General features: G+C 31.2%; 1 protein-coding gene across 5 annotated transcripts in view; it reads right to left on the bottom strand.

Annotated features, from left to right (window-relative positions):
* Window positions 1–19,849, bottom strand: part of LOC126735931 (cell adhesion molecule Dscam2) — a 241,220-nt gene extending 221,371 nt beyond the window's left edge. For 3 of the 5 annotated variants that reach the window (XM_050440056.1, XM_050440054.1, XM_050440055.1), the window contains exon 1: window positions 19,654–19,849. In XM_050440056.1, the coding sequence (XP_050296013.1) occupies window positions 19,654–19,702 (49 nt within the window). In that variant the 5' untranslated portion in view covers window positions 19,703–19,849. The remainder of the gene's footprint in view (window positions 1–19,653) is intronic. The other 2 variants (XM_050440053.1, XM_050440052.1) reach the window with 1 other exon arrangement.
* Between the last annotated feature and the right edge of the window lie 1,873 nt (window positions 19,850–21,722).

The raw sequence follows: 21,722 nt of genomic DNA on the forward strand, positions 1-21,722 counted from the left end.
TTACTGGTCCTCACAATTGGAAATGAGATTCATTCATAAGTTCGATAATGTCAAGAGACAGGTTTTCATGGATGTTAGCCAACCTGCACCTAAATGACAACTCTGTACAGTCTGGCCGTGATCACCAAAACTTTACAAATTACGGCCTTTGTTAGATGTATTATCTGATACATATAAAAATGCTTTGAAACCAAGTCAACATCAAGCTATTGATGAGTCGATGATCCGATTCAAAGGACGAAGCTCCCTAAAACAGTATATGCCAAAGAAACCAGTAAACCGTGGCTATAAAGTTTGGATTCGTTCCGAAAATTCAGGATACGTACGTCAATTTCAGATTTACACTGGTAAAATAGGTCAAATGACCGAAAAGTCTCTTGGTGGTAGAGTTGTTAGAGACCTTACGAGAGACTTAGTTGGAAAAGGGTACGAAATATATTTTGACAATTATTTTAATTCGGTCGAGCTGCAAAAACAACTGCAAACTGAGTTGATTTACGCTTGCGGTACCGTCAGAAAAGATCGAAAGAATCTACCAACAGATCTACTAGATGACAAGCAGTGATGGATGATAGGCCAGTCCATTTTTTAACTAATTATCTGGATCCATGCAAAAATCAATGGATTTCCCAAAAAAAAAGATGGATAAACTCTTTATGAGGTTGACCGAAAGTCGAAAAAGTAGTGGCATAGAATTTTTTTCTATTTCATAGATTTATCCTTAGTAAATGCATTCATATTGTATCAAAAAAAAACGGATTTATTCCAATGCGCAAATTTCGCTAAAACTTTTTCGACTTTCAGTGGGCCTAGGACTTGTGAGAGCTGAACAAGGTTTACCGAAAAGGGGTCGACCATCAGCAACGGTGAATCATTTCAAACGTACTATATCATACGAAATTCGGTACGACTCTTGTTCCCACATGCCTCTATATGACAAGCCTGGAAGATGTGCTTTTTGTAGTACCAAGACGGAACCTCACAAATCAAGATGGCATTGTACAAGGTAGCTGTTGATATTACATTGATAAATAAATAAACATAGTTAATTATTTTAATTTTTTTAGGTGTGATGCTGCCCTGTGCCTTTCAAATAAGAAAAACTGTTTTCGTCAATATCATACCAAATAAAGTTTTTATAATCAATGTATTTTTCTAGCAATAAAAAATTAGTTTTTGCCATTTTTTTCTTATTTATCTGCCTAGTGTCCTTACAGTGAGCACACCTCATTGTAACTAACTCATATGCAAAAAAAAAGATTTAATATTAAAAACATATTAAATAATCTTTAATTAATTGAGCAAAACAAAAATTTTCACCAAAGGTTAAAAAAAAATAAATCTGGTCTCAAAGGGTTAAGGCGCCTAAAGTAATTAAGTTTAAAATTATTTTATATAGTATTATAGTATGCTAATTTTTTGGGATTTTTTTTTCTTTAACTTGTTTCAGGGTTTTTTCAGTTTCTCTCACTCTAAAACAAAAACTCATTCCTCAACAATTGTTTTTTTTGGAAATTCAAACAGAAAATCCAAATTTTATCCCAGAAGATAGCTTAACATCCCTTATAGATCCCACATAAATTTCCATAAAAAAAACAACCATATTAGCAGGTCCAAGGAACATTCCAATTTTCACTTCAAATAGGAGAAACTTTTATCAACTCGGGCCATGAAGAAAGTCAGCTTTAAAAACAATGGAAACTTATTTTTAGGAAATTGATTGAATTTCCGCGCGAGCGAATTCCAAAGTAGAAACTTCAGTCAGTGTGTGCCGGCAAGATTAAATTTCCTTTTTTTTTTCGTGTTCTTAGAAACTCATTAAAATTTAAAAAAGTAATATTTCGGCTATTAAAAAATGATTTTTAAAAAGCTACTAGAAAAGAAAATTATAATTTGGCATATATAATTGAGGGTCTTCCAGGTAAACCTCCCTATACCTTAATTCCTTTTTCAATCACTCTATTTTACTGTCTCTCGATAAAAAAAGACCGTTTTATTATAAACCGAGCTCCATTATAACTTTAACTGCTTTCAAACACCCACAAGGATGCCCCATCTCTATCTTCCTCCCACCAGTTTCTCCACGTTTACCGCACGCTCTATCTCCTTCTATCCCCTCTAAAATGGCTATATAAGTCCTCTTTTACTGCTCGATGCTTTCTGCTACGGCCGAGCGAACGGCAGGAAAGTCATAATCGTAACGGGAGTAAAAAAAGCTCATCAAATATTCATTTGTCATAAGTCAGTGCTTATCCCGATGCAGGAATCGCTGTCATCAGCACTTTATTCGAGAAAAGCCGATCATTACTGCTCGCAGGGGGGGTTGAACGCCGTAGTTGGTCTTTTGTTTTTCACTTTATTTTTGAGGATTGATGAGTGCTTAATTGCAGGGTGTTTGAGCTTGAATTTGGCTCGAATTACTTCGAAAACATGATTCGGAATTTCTGAAGAATAATTAAAAAAAGGTCTGGAAATAAAGAGATGGGGCAGAGCAGACTTTAATTGCTCAACAACTAAAACCTTATTAAAAAACACTCCTTTTTGTTACTATCGTGTTTCCATCACTCCCTCGGCACTATACATTACAAACGTTCGGTGTTTTTCCGAATTTAATATAAACTTATCCATATTCAATGTAGGTGTGTCAGAAAATTCAAATAATATAACCCGTACGCGTCAAACTAAAAGGAGACAGCCGGAAAGTGCATTAGGTATAAATAAATGAAGTACGTGAGGGAAAATTCGAGCGAAAAATACGAACGATGGAATTTTAAAAAGGGAATTTTCCATCAATGAATTTATTTTTCATGCTAATTAATTTAATATAGTTAAAGTCACGCCTTAATTTTCTTTTCGAACGAGCTTTTAGTTAATTGGATAAATAGTAATGCGTAATTTGATGATTATTAGGTTGGCCTCAGCAATTAATTTAATAATTTTGATGAGTAAGCTAATTTGCATGTTGTTGATATACAGGGTAATCAAATAAAAGATTTTAAATGGGGATAAAGCGTTGCGTTCTTTGAAGCGTATTTATTACGTCAGCAGAGGTAGTAAGCTTAATTATTGCTAATAAACTACTTGGGTAAGCTCTAAGCTTAACTAAGCTCTTTAATTAACAATTTACTTTAATCGCAGTCAAAAAATATTGTACTTAACTTAGTAATGTCAATAAAATAATATCATTTAATTTTTTTTAAAATGACATTTAAGACCACGATTATAAAGAACTGACTACTATTGATTTGTTTTTTTGATGGATTGAAACTTGAAAATTAAAAACTGCATCCAGGTCTTTAGTAATATCATAGGATCCTAGACGGATAATATGGCAAAATGGAGTAACGTTTTATTTTTTTTTAAGAATTTTAAAAATTAGAACTTCAAAATATATTTTTTATCTTTAGACATTCGAGTCCAGTGAAGCTTAATGTGCCGCAGACTTCATTTTGTTTCTGTATAGACTTTTTGACAGCCTCAATATCGAAGTTTACTCTAAATCTGACGCATAAACTGAGAGAAGAGCAATTTCAGCAGTTTTAACAGCAATTTTGGAATCTATACAAATCTTGGAGTCTATGACATTTTCAAAGGCAAACAGAAAAATTGTAACTCCGGTAAATTTTAACATATTTACTTATTGCCTCTTTCATTATTAATTTATTGGTAGGAACATTAACTTTATATACTAAGGAACACTACTAGTTAATTGAATACGGGGTAATTCCTTGGCGATTTTATAAAATTTCTATTACAATTGTACATTTACTCTAACCTTTTTAGTAGACAATAATAAAATGTATATATTTTGTATGTATATATTTTTTCTACTAGCGTAGCTAATTTTCTACTAAAAAATATATATAGACGTTTTAAAAATCGCTTCTCGCATTTTATTATTGTCTATTATTTATCTACACAGGCACTCTTGCAAGTTCTATAACTTTTGTCTCACCCTGTATTAATTCTACTTTGCAAACTTTGCTCTTCATACAATAAAGTTCCTCAATTAATTGAGTTCTGGGTTCCTATACATTATAGAATTTGGAAGAATTGTTTGGAAGTTGTAATTTATGGAATTTGGAAGAATTTTTTTAATTTTTTGTAATGTTTTAACAAGCGTATCCAATTGTTAATTTTTATTGTATAACTTGATAATTTTTTGCTACAGTCTCATATTAATACAGTTTGTGAATATTTCTTGTTTAATTTCTGAAACCCAGACCTATGTATCTAGTAGGAAATATATGCATGGGTCTTTCAGAAATTATAGAATTCAAATAGAAAAAGTGACAAATCGAGGACTTTATTTAATATGGGGACAAAAAAGTCCTAATTTAACACTTTTTCAATTCAAATTTAAATTTGGCGCCATAATGTAATTTTAAATTACCCGCTATTTTGTGACGTTATAACAAACCCATTTTTACTTTTGGTTAGTACTACTCCTCGATATTCAGAGGGCGCAACAGTCAATCGACATTCAGTGTTCTATTAGCTTTATGGGAGTTTCCTATCTAAGAAGTATTAATCTATGGTATATAGTTGTATTTAAGCACGCAGTAAGTGGTAAAAATAGTATGTGATTGTAAAGTAGTCAATAAAAGTGTGTTCAAGTGTGCTTATTTATTGAACCCACGGGAAATTTGTGATTAATCAAGATGTATATTCCTAAAAAGAAATTTAAAAACACTACGAATTCTTAACTTGCCATGTGCCTACATTCTCCTATGCTTCATGTTTGTGTGAGATAATATTGAGAGGTTTATGACTCATACTAATATTCGTTCAAACTATACCAGGAGCAAGCTTAGAGGACCCATAAAGATACGTAGTACAGTTTTTCACAATGTGTCGCCTGTAGCCGTTAAGAATCTTCCCCTTACTGTATCCCTTACGCTACCCGATGTCACAATTGTGACTTCCTTATTTACTAGTTTTATAAGGATCCAAAAATGTTTAATCTGGGTAGAGAATCGTGCGACATGATCGTGAATAGTCCATTTTATAGGTGTGCACGCGCAAATCGTTTATTTTGCTGAGAGTGCATTCTTGTCAACCTGAAAAGTTTCAGATTATTTTCAACAATGGCTCGTGCAGGTAAGTTACTTATTATTTATTTATAGAATTTAGGGGAAAAAAGAAGTGCTTAATATTAAATAGGTATAATAAACTTCAATTAAGTGTATTGTTTTTAGAGATTGAAAATATCTTTAAAATTGTTGATTCCAAGAATGGTTTTGTTATGTATATCACAATTGTGAGCCACGGGAGTTAACGTGGTTCGGTTTTAATTAAGTTGGATACAATTAATTCTTTGTTACAGGAAGAAGTAAAGAAATTATTGATTTGGACCATATAAGGGATGACGAGGAGGCATTGTTCCAACTTCTAGACGAAGTTGGGTCGGATTTAGAGTCCGAGGATGAAGAAGAAGAGTTTGAAATTCCCGAAAAGATCCCAATTGTAGCACCAAATGAATTATATGAATGAATATTTATTTAACCTATTTCTTACTACTTATTATCATACCTAGGTGCAACTTTTTTCTACAAAATTATTATTTGGTAAATATTTACAATGTCAAAAATCGACTTTAGTGTGTATGTCAATGTTTCTTATTATATTATTAGATTTCCTATGTACTGTTATTCTAATAAGTATTTTTATATTATATCGAACATTGATTTTCTGTTTTCTGTATCCTCTAGAAACTGAGTTATTTCAGTTTATTATATTACAAAAAAACAAACATTTTATTGCCACTTATAATATCACACACGAAGATAGTGTCTCAATATAAAAAAAATAAATTAAATATTTTGACAAATGTTTTAAGCCCTGTTTTAAAAATAATATAATCTTATAATCACAATAAAAAAAAATTAATTAATAAAACCCTTTAAATCAAACATCCATCAGTATAAATTCTATGCATACCATACAATGAAACAATTGCAGTTGAAACATCAATTTATAAAATTTTTCCAGTTGGATAATGGAAAATGGACGCCGCATGCCAGACCAAACGGTTTCTACGTGCACGGATTTACCATCCGGATACGTTTTTTCCTATTTTTTTTTTATTTCACCCTAATATCTGTAATAATTTTTATTTTTATCGTTTTATTGGCGATTCTGCGGTAAAATGGAATAGTCTTTGTAATAGACGACCCATATACCCGGTGCAAATTGGCCGTGGAGGTTTTATTGATACTTTCGCCCTATATATTAGATTTAATTTAGGGATTTTATGGGTTACCAATAGAATTTAACACGTGGTATATTTTTAATTAAATTGCTTTAATTAAAATTACTTTAATTAGCCATTTGATGTTAATGAAATAATTTGTTATTCGCGAGGATTATAAATTTAAATGCCTGTTACCAATGAATTTAACAATTTAAATTAATAAACCTGATAATAGGGTGGATGTAATAGTTTAAAAGGTTCAAGCAATGACTATTTTCAAATATGGTTATTCTGTACAACAATTTCTAACCTACTTGTATAGATTTAAATCTCCCGCCAAGCCAAAAAATTAAATTTGCCGCCAAAGAGTGTCACGTCTGTACATTAAGAAGGTTAGGCTTAGAAGCTTTAACTTATTCATTTTTAAAACTTCGTACTGTGTATTTATTCGGTCATATGACAAATTAACAGAATGATGACAGATGATTGGAAACTTGTAGACAGCATTACGAAGCAGGTATTTTACAGTAGTACTTGCACATACTGTAAAATATGTTCACAACACCGAAGCCTAACCAATCGAATGGTAAAAGGGAATTGTCAATTTTATTTACTTTTTGTTAAATACTGGCAGCATACTGAACCGCTCTATTGCCAACATTGCCGAAGAGTATTTTGAGTGAATTAAGTAATTTCCGTAAACCAAGACAAGAAAGTTTGCCCTTGAATCGGAAAAAATATTTCCTCTTTTTCCAGGAACCGAACTTTAATAACTATTCTGGTGACGGAATTTATATACCAATTATTTGGCAATAACGCAGTATGAAATGCTGTTTCTAAGTTCTACTATGATTGTAGTAATGACAGGAACGTTAAAAGAAATGCACAGTAATTAATGGTGGTAATTCGGAAGAGATTGGGTTTATATATTAAAAAAATCAAAGCTTAGTAAAAAGTACTCAGAGAAAAACAAAATTGAGTGAGAAACTATCAATTACCTAGAAATATTCTGGCAACACCATAATGTATTTATATGCTAACAGCTTAGCAGTACCCAGTGCGAGATGCTGTCTATAAGCCCTAGCGCACCGATGGTGGCCGGCGAAAGTTGTAGTTGCTGTTTGAATAGCGCTACAAGTGTGGGGCCAAATTTGAATTTATTTTACTTAAACGGGGTAAGGAAGAGAGCGGCGATTAAGGGAAAAATATAATTGTCGGGTAAAGATCACTCATAGAAAATTAAAATACGATCAAAAACTAGCATAATATAATATACGATACTGCGGTACTTAATGCTGTCTGCAATCACCTCTCATTGTTATATCCATAATTATAAAAATGACCTACGGAAAAGTGGTGGCGCCAAATTAAAATTGATTTTACTGAAGTGCCTTAAATTAAGGAAAAAACACATACAGAAGAAATAAAATAAATTAAGAAACGAACTCCCGGTTATCCACTTCAAAATTCTGGCAACTTTGCGGTACGAGATGCTCTCTATACTGAAAATATACTGAACAAACCATAGTGATATAGTATGGACAAGTAAGAACGGAAACGGTGATCGCCGGAAGTTCGAAGAAGAAGAAGAAGAAGTTCGAAGTTCTTCTACTATAAATAAAACATTTTTTAGGAAAAAAACACTCGAAAAAAAGTAAAATAGATTACGGAACGACGAAACGATTTTCCAGTTGCCAATAGCGTGTTATTCTGTCTATAAGCTCTACTATGATTGCAGCAATGACAAGCTAGAATGGAGACGGAAATGTGTAATATAATGGTGATTATAACGAAAGATGGAGTTAAGCTTTGAACACAATAAATGGCGCCAAATTTGAATTCGTTTCGACTAATAACAATTACACAAAAGTACAACAACATTCTTCTGTGCCAAGTTTAACGGTTTTGTACTAAAATGAGTGAAATTATTAGAACAAATAAATATTTTCTGGACAGAATAACTTTTGAAGTTTAAATTGAACATTTCTAGGAAAAATCTCACACAAAAATACGCAAGTCATTTTGCAATATCGCGGTCTGGGATGCTGTCTGTATATACTTAAGTGGCGCCACATTTGAATTTACTTGGCTATTTAAACTAAGCTTTTTGACATTGATTTTTAAGGTTAAAATGCAAGTTTTCTCGAACAAAACATTCTCAAACTTTTATCCGCATCATCAGGTGATAAAAATAATGAAAATTTATTTTCCACCAAAGGTTCATGACACACTCTCTCTTCACACCCCGAGGAGAGCTTTTTAACTCGGGTCGCTCGGATCGCAGGACCAAAGGAGAGGAAGACGAAGAGGAGGAGAGGCGCTTATGAATATTTGAGTGGATGTAAAAGCACGGAGAAACGATGTTTCTCGACACACGCGCATCAAATCCCTTTAGCGAAACTTCGTTAAACTTTTATCTTTTGTACAGCGAAAATGGGAAATTTCCTTAGTAAAATATGACGCGGTTAGTTGAAAATACGATGGATAAGATAATAGGTTCGTACAAAAGGAAAACTTTTTTTTGCCGTAAACTTTTCCTGTGCTTTTTAACGAAACTCATAATTATGTTTTTTTCGAAGCTAATTTATTTCCAGAGAGAGTTTCTAAAAAGTTTTAATGATATTCGCATTTTCAGCGTTCAATTATTAGTTATGAAACTGTCTAGTTAACGAGAATATTTATTTTTCAAAAATTCGTTTTTTAGCCGCAGAAGTTTTTGCTATTAAAAATTTAAAATATTTAATTAATTTAAAAGCAAAACGTTTCCCATACTATGGTAACAGTATCGTAGTTTCACTATTTTGATGAACATATGGCAACATTGCTATGCGCAAAAGTATATTGATTCTCATCAGCGATCAGTAATCTTATTGATTCGTCATGACTCGTAACAGCTCGCTTTAGCATTGCTGCCACAACTTCTTTTTGTTTTCTGATCTTTGGTCGAAAAGATTATATCAAACGATTGATTCATATTATTGGCCGTCTTACTATAATCAAAAAAATATTTTAAGTTGAAAACGTTCCAGAAATGCGCTATGGTTTTTTCGGCCTCGTTAAGCTGATTGCCTATAGACTGCGGAATGATCATCGACATAGTTAGGCAACTTTTCAAACAGCTGCACTGACGTCATAAATCCCAGTTTATTTTATCTTAAAATCCAATAGTTTGGCTTTGACTGTTCTAGAAAAACTTAATAGCAATTCTGAAAATGTTAATAGTTTTCACATATAATTATTTATTTAGATGTAAAATCGCTTGGCAATACCGCGGTATGCTGTCTTTAAGTTGTCCTATGATTAGCCATGACAAGCTTAAATATGGGCGGAGTTTCGATTTGATTACCTTAGATGGCGTAAATTTAAATTTATTTTTGTGAAACGCCATAAGACACACAATAAACTATTCAAAAGTGTGTTCTTTTCAAAATACTAGTTTTTAGATGGGAAAATTTATAATGTGCTGAGATTTTTACATACTAGTCACGCTAGTTGCCTATAAACAGTGGTATAACCATGGACTTAGGCAACTTAGACACCATAAAGTTAGGCAACTTTCTTAACTGCTCTGACAATATGACGTCCTAGTTTCTTTTTATCTAAAACTCAATAATCTGCTTTAGACTAAACTTCACCTTTGGAAAACTGATGTGTGAAGGCAATAGACGCAATCCTCAATAGTTTCATCATAATATTTGCTGTTTTATTATAATCAGATCATTTTAAAATTTTATTGCAATTTCACTTGCCAACGCGATACAGAATGCTCTCCGTATGCTCTGCTATGATTCTAGCATGAACGGAAACGGAAATGCTCAATAATGACGGAGTTACTGCTTGAATGTCGTGTGTGGCGTCAAATTTGAATTGATTTGTTAAGAAGTAAAGGTTAAAGAGTCAATATTTATAGTTTTAATGGTTTTTTTTTAAATATTATTATCTATTTTAATCTAGGCAGACATTTGAAATAAAATCATAACTCAAAATTAAATCCAATCCATAAATCCAAAGATTTTTGAGGTTAAATTAAAACCAAACAATAAAAGAACTTTAAGTTGAAACCATTCGGAGAATTTGCTGTCGTTTTTTCGGGCTGGTCAAGCTGGTTGCCTATAAACTTCGAAATAATCATCGACTTAGTTGGGCAACTTTTCAAACAGCTGCTCTGATGTGCCAAATCCTTTGTTTTATCTTAAAATCCAATTTTTTGCCTGGAACTTAATTAAACTTTAAAAAACTTTTGTAGAAAGACGAAATACGCAATGCCTAATGCAAACTCACTTTGGCACTATAATTTTTAAGCTCCACTATTACTAGTAATGACGAGCTTGAATATTGGTGGAGTCCCGATTTATTTACCATGGCGCTAAATTTAAATTTATATTTCTAAAATGCCATAAGTTAACCAGTAAACTCTTCAAAAACGTGTGGTCTTTAAAACTAACTTTCAGGTGAAAAAATTTATGATGCGCTGAGGTTTTTACATACTAGTCAAGCTGGTTGCCTATAAATTGTTGGATGGCCACGAACGTACCCCATAAAGATAGGCAACTATCCAAAGAACTCCTCTGACGTCAAAAATCCTGGTTTATTTGTCTATGTAAAACCCAATAATCTGCTTTGGACTGAACCTTAATGTTTAAAAACTTTTCAATATAATTTTCATAATTTTCATCGTTTCTGTCATATTATTTGCTATTTTATTCAAATCAGATCATTTAAAAGGTTAACATCAAAATTTGTATGCAAAATCATTTGGCAACACTAAGGTACAAATTGCTATCTGTATGCCCTGCTATGATTCTAGCCATGACAACCATGAACGTAAACGAAAATGTGTATTAATGACAGAGTTGCAGTTTTATACCGTGTGTGGCGCCAAATTTAAATTAATTTTTTCGGAGATTCTTGTAAGAAGTCTAAAGACTTCTTAAAATTTTGTAATTTTTGAGATTCAATTAGAATGAAACAGTCCAAAATATTAACAAGTGAAATTTTGAAGTTGGAAAAATTGTGATTCACTTTGAAATCCGCTGTGGTTGCCTATCAATTTTACTATCACCTTCATCAAGTTAGGCAACTTTCCCAACAAATGCACTGTTGCCATCACTTTCCACGACACGTGTTTGACGGATGTCAAAACGTTTTTAAAGTTGGGCAAATCGTACAAATCGTACTAACTTAGTAATTCGTATTATTCGTACTAAATTCACCCCGCAAATGAACAATGTGTAAATGTAAAATGGATTTTATGTGTAAATATGTCTCTTAGAAAAAAAAGTATACAGAGCCAAGGGTTTTATTTTTATTTTCACATTCCTGCCAGTAGGACAATTCACCATTCATCAAATCATCTAATTTCCTCAGAAACTTTAAAGGAAAAATAACTTCGACTTCCTGGGCGAGTAAAGTGTTTACTCCAGGCAACTGGACAGATGCATTTTCAAATTTCCTGGAGAAATTGTCTTTTTATTCCAGGCAGTTGGACACGTCAATAGTCTGATTTCCACAGTAACTTTGCAGAAAAAATAACTGCGACTGCCTGCACGAGTTAAGTCTTTATTCCAGGGAACTGAACAGGTGCAATTTCCCTGAAATTTTTAAATAAAAAGTAACTCCGACTGCCTGGAAGAATTCTCTCTTTATTCCAGGTAGTTGAACACGCCAATCGTCTGATTTAATAACCTTGCTGAACAGTTTTCGATGGGCCATCCTGTATAGAAAAAAAACAATGAGACGTCAATTAGGACATCAGAATATTACAAACAAAACTCAGATCTGAAGTGCGACATGATACACGTTATAGGCCCTGACCCTAGGCCTCACTGATCAGTTTTTGTAATGTAGTAGTGCCTAGTTGCAGCTTATAGATGTGGCGGGATACTTGACGTGTGTAGTCTGGGAGAGACCACACTCAAAGAACATCATGAGACGAGTACGGAGAATATTTATCATCAAATTGCTTAGAGAAAAAATTTGTTAATTATATATTAGCTAAATAATTTTGGATAGACCACGCTTTATAGTTAAAAAGCGTTGATTTGAACAACATTATAAGAAAAATCTACAGAAAATTTTATACAGGTAGAGCTATTTGGGAAACGTTGGATGATTTGTTATAACCATATTTGAAGAGTACAGGTACTCTCCGGAGATTTTCCATAAGGTGTGAAGTCTTGCACAAATTTTGTTCAAAATTATGTGTGAAACAAAGAACATATTTTTCTATAAGTTTAAAAGTTACATTGGCGACAAAAAAAGTGTTTTTCTATACCAGGTGGAAAAACATTTCCATGTCGCATTAAATTTTCTTGAGGACTTTGAGCGAAAACCACGCCTCAGATGAAGAAAAACCAAGAGGGTGAAATTGCTTAGAGATTAACGAGGATTTTGGTAATGATTTTTATTTTAAGAAAAATTATTGGTGTGAGTGATTTATAAGCAAAGTAATTATACCCTTGTAAGTGTACATTAATAATTTTTTCTATAAAAAAGGAGGGATTTTTTTATATGAACCTCTCCGAACAATTTGTCCCGAATATCCGAAAAGTTGGGGTCGTCACGCGGATAAAACGATGCCTTTAAAGTTAATTAAGCGGAGCTTTTGAATGACGTCATACTTTGAACGAACGAACGGTTTTACTCCTCAACTTTATAATTAAAGTTCAGCAATTTTGTTTAGTTTACGCCATCGTCAGCAGCTTGAAGCAGCTTTTGAAGCTCGTTAGCCTCGCCCGATTCCGGAATGATTAATTTTGGTTTCCGCGGCTGCCGGACCCAAATTTTTTCCCTCATATTCTCTCATTATTTTTTTTTAATCGAATTTTGCTCTTGAATACTAAATTTTTTTCAATATTTGACCATTTAAGCTTTTTCAATTTAAGCTTTTTTAATTACACTTATGCATACAATATTTATCTTGAAGGTACCAAATTTAGCTGAGAAGTAAGTTCTTTATAACTTTACCACGCTACTAAGACTGTGATTTTATTACAATTACCTTTTCACACGTTTCATTATAATATTAAAAATAAAATACGAAAAGATAAGGTCTCAGTCTCCTACTAACTGATTGCGAAACTCGATTTACTGCATGCATGTGCTGGCGTAAGTAAATTAGGCGCTACAATAGAAGAGCTCAATTTCGTCTGCTAAAGGGAATTAATTACGAGGCTTTTAGCCGCACTCAGTTTTTCAGTTAATACTGAATTTTATGCAAAAATGCACTTTTCGAAAATTTAAAATGCCCTTTGTCGTTTAATGCACTCCCTATCGTCCGTGACGCTTTTCTGAGTGCATAATGGATATTTTCCAGGGGATTTTTATCAGTTTTCCATTGAAAACAGATTTTGCAACTTTTCGTCTCTCGCATCGGTTATTAATCTGATATTTGCGTTAATTTTTATATTAACAATTTAATAATGATAAATTTAGAACTGGATGACCCTGGCCTCAATTCTCTGGATAAGTTTCAATAAAAAAATAATTGCATAATTGGTTTAAGGATTTCATGAGTTGTTTCACCATTAAACATCCTCCTCCAATTGCCCGAAGGAGGATACGTGGATTTCTTAAAACAAACGTTCAAAAGTTAAATTCATTATGGATGTTAAAAGCTTTGGTCAAGAGGAAAGCCGGTTATATAGATGAAGGTTCGATCCATTGCAAAACAAAGGCTTAATATATTTTTTGCTACTTGGATGGAGATACTTTATGTCTTTAAGAAGTACAAGCCAGGCACAAAATCTTAAAAGCTAGCGGTTTTAGGAATAAGTATGTTAATTTTTTTTTGCTTTGAAAATATTATTGTTGCCCTTAGAATAACATATCTATTTCTACTTTTTATTTTTAATTGAAAATCTAATATCAATAAGTTAAATTAACATTATTATTGTGTACCTGAAAATTTCCTCGTTCCTTCCTTTTGAAAATGCGTGTAAACTTGACAACAGGGAATCGATGAAGATGTTTGTAAACAAAACACCCCCCTTGCCCCTGTGCACATGTTAAATTCAAATAAAGTTGTTGTTTACTAATTCTAGTCTTTCAATGTTCTAAGCACAAAATAGTACGTAGTATTTATTTAGTAGCAGCACAACAAAAAAAATATTAAAAAGTAAGCCGTATGACAGGTGTAAATACTTAAACTAAAACAAAAAACATATTTAGGCCAAAGCTATAAGAGTAGATTAAAGCTACTAATAAAATGTAAAGAGAAACTTATATCAAAAATAAAATGTTAAAACACTTATTTTTTAAAAACTTTTTTGAAAAAAAAAATTATTTGATGAATATTTTAAGAATTACAAGAAATTTATTGGTAAGTGTGAGTTTTTTTGAAAAAACAATGCATATAAAGATGCGTTTCTTGTAAACAATGGGATCAGCATACATGGAATTTCTTTTCTTAAACAAAATTTAGAAATTTGCTAGTGTACTTCCACTTACCCTAAGAAACACTTTTTTTTACTTTTTTTTTAACTTTTTTATCGAAATTTTTCGATTTTCCAAAAAAAAATTAATTAAACAGAAATAATAGGGAAGAAGAAGAAAAAATAGATTTTTTTAAGCTTCTTAGTACTTAAAAACGAGTTTTAATTTTTTTTAAAAAACAATGCATGCGCCTCTGTTTCTGAAATATTTCAAAAATTCATCGGAATAAACTGCCTTCTTTTTTTAATATAATTTAAAAATTTAGTTGTATACATCCACTCGCTTCAAAAATTTTCAGGATTTTAAAAATTGCATGGAGAAGAATGATTTAAAATAAAAAATAGTGGGTGAGGGATCATCTCGGTTTATCATCAACATCTACAAAAATCCCCTTAATATCTATCATTTCTCAGATCTCCAATATATTTACCTTTAATAAAAAAGCGATTGTAAATGCTATTTATCTTTAATTTTAATTAACTGACAAAATATTCTTAACTTCCAAGTGGCGACCATTTCATTCACATTCACACATTCGAAGCTGCTTTCTAAAAGTTTCCATCACTCAAGCAGTCATATTCCTGTAATTTCTTGATGTATTGCTGCTTTCAAATCGTCAATGGTTCGGAGATGGTGCTAAAATCCCTTCGCCTTCAGGTGTCCCCAAAGGAACAAATCACATCGGGCAAGATCGCGTGAACGAGCAGGCCATCGAATGTCTCCATGTAACGAGAGTGCGCGTTCTGGAAACATTTTTCTTAAAACGTCCATTGTCCTTCTTGCTGTATGAACGGTAGCTATATTCTGGTACCCAATAGTCAAATAGTGAAAATTCTGTTTGTTCACACATTCAGGCAAATGGGAATGAGCTTCGTTACTAGTTATTAAAAGAGCATTTTATGAAACATTTTGAAGATTATCGTTGGAACATATACAGCAATGGCCAAAAATAGATAGACAAATGGTTTTTTTAAAAAATCAAAGGAAATAAAAATTCTATAATGAAGATATTTAAGTATATTATGGGCAACATAAACATGTATAAAAATAATAAAACATTCTTTAGAAACAATCACCTAATTTGGTAAATAATAAGAAATAACTAAATATACGCTGGACAAAAGTAGATAGAGAAATTTAAAAAATATATTAAAAAGTATTTTTTTTTAATTTCAAACTAAACCATCTACAACATTAGTATTTTGTAAAATACCCATTATTGATTGATTCAATAAGATTGTCTATGAGTTTAAAACCAATATTTTTCCATTTCTGTTGCAACCGTTTGAATAATTCACCTTTATTTGAATAGTTTGTATCCCTAATATCACGATCTACAATTTCCCATAAATTTTCGATGGGATTAAGATCGGGTGACTGCGATGGCCATTTTAAAACTGGTACTTCTTCTTCTTCGAAAAATTGCTTCATAATTTTGGAGGAATGCTTCGGGTCATTATCTTGCTGGAATTGGAATCTCAATGGTAAATTGTCTTAGAAATAGGGCAACATAACATCTCTGGGAATATCCCTGTACATAAACCTGTCCATTATGCCCGCTATGCGATGTAACGGGCCCATTCCATAACCTGAGAAGCAACCCCAAACCATCACTGATCCACCTCCATGCTTAACTGTGGGTTTTGTGTACTTGGGATTCAAACGCTGGCCAGAAGGACGTCTAACATATTGAATTCCATCGGAATTAAACAAATTAAACTTCGATTCGTCGCTCCAGCAAACACGTTTCCATTCATGCTTTGTCCAGTGTATATGCTGACGGGCAAATTCCAATCGGGCTAAGCGATTCTTTTTTGAAAGCAATAGTTTTTTTGCTGGCCTACGTGCAAATAGATTCTCTTCTATCAATCTTCGTCTTACAATCCTCGAGGACACATTACAAATCCCTAGAGCCTGTAATTCTATCTGAATTTGACGAGAGGTCATAAAAGGGTTATTCTGGCTAATTTGTTTTAATTTGCGTACAGCTCTAATGTCCATTTTTTTTGGTCAACCAGATTTATTTTTTGGCTCTAATGATCCTGTCCTTTCATATCTTTTAATAATTGCCCAAACAGCTTTTCTTTTAACTTCAAATCTACGAGCAATATCAATTTGACGATCACCCGCGCGATATGCATTAATAATGCGTTGTCTTCAAGAGAGAAACTAATTTTGCGTGGCATGTTGCACCTTGAGTTAAAGAGAAGCAATACTATAGTAATTTTATTTTATAAATATCTAGACAAAAAAAAAATCCAAAATTGTTTTTGTCTATCTACTTTTGACCAGCTATATTTATATTATTGCTTTATCTGATAGCAAGCAAAATATTTAACTGAAATTTATTGGTATCTTTTTATAGGCCGCCTTATAAATAACAATAACTTAAAATCTAGGGGACCTGCGGGTAAATCTTTAAACAATTATATGAAAATAATACTTTGTCTATCTACTTTTGGCCACTACTATATATAGCTCTATGATTTTTCCAGTCCCGTTCATTAAGTTATTTTGCATTGATGGAACTTTAGATTTTAATGTGTTAACTACTCGTTCAACTGCTTCTCTTATAGCTGAAATATTTTCAGTTGTCCGAACACTTTGAAACCCACAATAGTAATAATTATTTTACGATATGGAACTGGGGTATGTTTACCACAGTGATGTTTTTCTCAGTGATGTACTTTAAATTATACTTTTAGTCAGGACTTGTACACATATACGTAGAAAAGTGTCGAATGTTTCGAAACGGTATTCTACCTGATAGAGAGATCTTGCCGCTAGGAGGACAATTCTAAATATTGGCCCGACTTTCAAAACTAAATACTAAGTAGAAAATAAATAGTGTAAAAATATATTTTTCTAATAGTTTTAAGTCATGGTATTTAATGTGCATGTGTTTAAATTAATACCCAAATGAAAATAAAATCTAAATGCTAAAATCCAAATGAATGGTAAGTAAAGACCTAAAAATCCCTGTATAATATCATTTCTGCAATTAGTCTGATACATTTAAGTTTATTTAAATATTTTTTTTTTTGAGAGGAAGGAATAATTGAAAAAGTTATTAATTACCAATTCAAATCAGAAATCAAATTGTAGCAGAATAATAAGTCAAAAAATTAAAAAAAAAAATAAAAGATCGCTTTTATGGAATTTAGTTGATTTTTTTAAAGAGGAGTAACGCCTGCCTTATAAAAATAATTTCGGAAATTTAAATATTATTTCCTTAAAATTGTAAATTTTTTTAAAATAGGCATTAATACTTAAGCCCAAAAATCAGCAAAAAAACGTCCTCTGATAATATTCATTTATTCAACAATTTGTCATCCTCAAATTCATTAAAAAGGAAATAAAGGAAAAATCTGAATTTCAACAAAGCTTAGTTTTTTCATTTTTTTTAGAAAAGGAGATAAAAACGCAACAAGGAATTTTTTTTTTTATAATATTCGACCAAATTACAATTTTTTTTTTAAACAATTACTTACTTTTTCCAAAAATTTTCAGAAAATTAAAACTAAATAAATTTTAAAAGTTATTTATTTCTGGTCAAAAACAGCAATTGTACAAAAAGAATATATTTATTAAAAATATATATTTTTTTAAATGACCCTTTTTATCTTGAAATAATGTTGTTATTTTTTAAAATACCTTGTTTCTCAAAAAAAAAAAATGAAATTGCTAGTATATTAAAAACAAAATTAATTAAAGAAAAAAGAAGAACAAGAAAAATATTCTTTTGTTGCAAGATTTGAAAAAAATTACAGAAAAATTAAAAAAAAATCTATTGAAAAACAATAACTTTCTTTTTCCAAAAATTTTCAGAGAATCGGAACTAATTATAGCATACAAGAAAGATTTATATTTATCTCAAAAGATACTAAAAAAAAAAAGGACTACTAGTCAGAAATAGTAATTATACAAAAAATTAAAAATATATTTTTTTAACTCATAATAACTCCAAAATAATCACACAATTTAAAAAAAAACTTTTTACATATCTTTTTTATATAAATCAACAAAAAAGGCCTTTTTTCCTCAGAAATAATTATTTCTTTTGAAATAAGGAATGGTGCTTTAACAAACCTCCTTAAAAAAATTAGAAATTGCTAGTACCTTAAAAATAAAAAAATCAGTAATAGAAAAAAGAAGAAGAACAAGTAAAATATTTATTGTTACAAAATTTAGACAAAAATTTAAAAAAAATAATAATTTTCTTAATATTTAAAAAAATTTAGTATTCTAGCGTTATGGTATTTTTAATTTTTTATAGTAATAAAAAAAAATCAAGACCTACTTACTGAACTACTACTCAGAAACAATAATTATGTAGTAATTATATAAAATTAAAAATATATTTTTTAAATTGATGATTTGAAAATAAATTCCATATATTTAAAAAATATTTTTCAAACCAGCATGCTAAATCTGGATTTAAACAAAATTAATGAGTCAGTCCTTCTGGATAGTCGTATTTAAAGCCCTTATTAAAATTTTAAAATTAAAAAAAAAACACCATTATGTTGAAAATAATTTATGATTACGACGTTTAATTTATTAAAAAGGAAATAAAGCATAATTAGCCAGGCCGCCTAGAAAACCCGACTTTTGTTCAATTATATTTTTTTATTTGTATGAATTTCAGTTCGTATATATCAAAATTATGTATTTTCTAAAATTAGTACGAAGATCCTAATGGTTAACACTTGTCCTCAAACCCAGCTTCCAGGATAATAAAATTTAATAACTAAAATCTCCAAAATTTCAAAAAATATAATTTATTGGATAATCCCCTAAAATTAATTTAAAAACGGTCAATTTTAATTAACAGTTAATCCTCATAAGAACAATTTATACATCCTTACAATATCTAATCTATAAAAACAAATATACTGCAATAACCCTTCACACCATTACTTACTACTTACAATAAAAAACTCATAAAAATCCTTTTAACCTAATGAAACCGACTCAACTACCCTAACCTCACTCCCAAATAAAACCTAACCTAAAATAGCACCAACCTGTTTCAAAAGCGACGAGTACTATCCAACCCCATCCCAAAATATTCATCGCTGTCCAGATTTTTGTTTTTTTTGTTGTGTATTATTTTATCTGGAAATTCCCTGTTAGGGGTTATAACCCGGTGTGGAGCGCGAGCGGCATCCCTGGAATTCCTGGATGCTTAACGCGACGATACCCGAAAAGCGACTGGATGAACGGAGAGCAGTCCAGAGGCAATGCTCGGCGACGATGCCTGATGGCGACGGATGAACGCAGGGTCGGACTGGATAGAATGAGATAATAAGTTGATAAGATTGTTTTCCCCTTTTATGGAAATGTTAAAATTGTTAGCTAAGCCGTGATTCGTCAAGCAGAGGACCAAATGTTGATTACAGAAGTGGTAAATTTTTATCACAGTAGTGATTTTAAGGGCCTATTAGACAATATTTTGCCTTTAGTAGCATAAATATTTTCTATAGTAATGACCAAACAAAGACTGATAAATAAATATAGAGATGAATACACTTTATTAGGAAATAATAAAACATTGATCATAGAAGTAATTATTGGCTTGAATTATTTTTCATAATAGTAATTTATACGATTTTAGAACACAGAAGCTCTCTTAAACATATTTTTCTCATTTACATCTTAAAACACAATTAAAGATATAATCCATTTGTCTTAACAGTGATTTGAAAATTTCATCAACTTAAAACAGTAATTTTTTCTCATTCTTCTCCTTCTTCTTCTTGTTCTTCATTTAGCCTTTTCTGGCCCAGTTCTAGATATAGGCCTACTCTAGATGATTGATTATGAGGTTGCACAGGATAAGTCTTTTTATCCTCCGGTCATCTGACCGTCTGTACTATGAACGGCTTATACTTCTAATTTCTGTGTTTCTTAATTTTAATTTCTATGTTTCTTATTCGGTCCCTAAGATTTAGGCCAAATATTGACCGTCCATCGTTCTCTATATTGTTATGAGCTTGGTTGCATTTTTTTTAAGTGTGATCATTTCTGTTCTGTACGTCAGTAGCTACCCTTCCCATACCCTTTTCTTTATACTAATATCGATTTTTTTTCCTGAAATTTTGAATAGTTTTTCCATGTATTCGAAATTTTTAGATAAATAGTTTATGTCTTTTAGGCATTAGAAGTATTTGTCATTTTATTTGAGGTATATGGAATTATTCTCCTTTCATCCCAAAAATTTGAAGACATTTTTATCTTTCTGAGTATTTCTACGGTAATTAAAGGGTGTCAAATTAGTTACTTTTTACTGAAAAATACCTTTTTTTAAATGGTATTTTTTTATGTATATTATTATACAAAGGCTTTGCAGAGAACTGAAATAAATTTAACTGTTTTCAGTCATTTTTATTAATATTTTTTAGGAATTTAAAATTATTTTCCTTTTATTCTAGGAATTTAACATATTTTGTAGTGGAAATATTGTTCATAGGTTCGAATTTGCTGAAAAAATTGTTTATTTTTCCGATATTTTTAGTAATCTTTCATGTTTTTCAAGCCCTTGGAGTTATTTCGTTTCATTCTCTTTCTATTTTATTCATCTTACAGATTTTTTATTTTTCCAATTATTTTTCATTTTATTCCGAGATTTGGAGTATATTTTTGTGTTATGAATTTTTGGAAAAATTATTTGTCTTTCAGATATTAAAAGTAATTTTTTTTGTCTTTTGACCCTTTAAAACCCCTCGAGTCACTTTGGTACCTTTCAGCCATCTGATATATTTATCATTTTATTCCAGGCATTTGACGACATTTTTTATGTTTTCCAGAAATGTTAAAAAACTGTTCATGTGTTCGAAATTTTTGGATAAACTGTTTACATCTTTCAGGCATTCGGAATAATTTTTTGAAAGCCAGAAGCCTTTCGGGCTTTTGGTGTATTTATCATTTTATTTTAGGTATATGCAGGTATATTTCAGGAATTTGAAAAGGTTTCTATCTTCCTGAGGTAATTAAAGAGAGTCAAATTAGTTACTTTTTCCTGAAAAATACGCTTTGCGGAGATTTAAAAATAAGTTTTACTGTTTTGGAGTCATTTTTAATATATTTTGGAAAT

This window comes from Anthonomus grandis, chromosome 5, assembly GCF_022605725.1.
Source record: "Anthonomus grandis grandis chromosome 5, icAntGran1.3, whole genome shotgun sequence".
Lineage (NCBI taxonomy): Eukaryota > Metazoa > Arthropoda > Insecta > Coleoptera > Curculionidae > Anthonomus > Anthonomus grandis.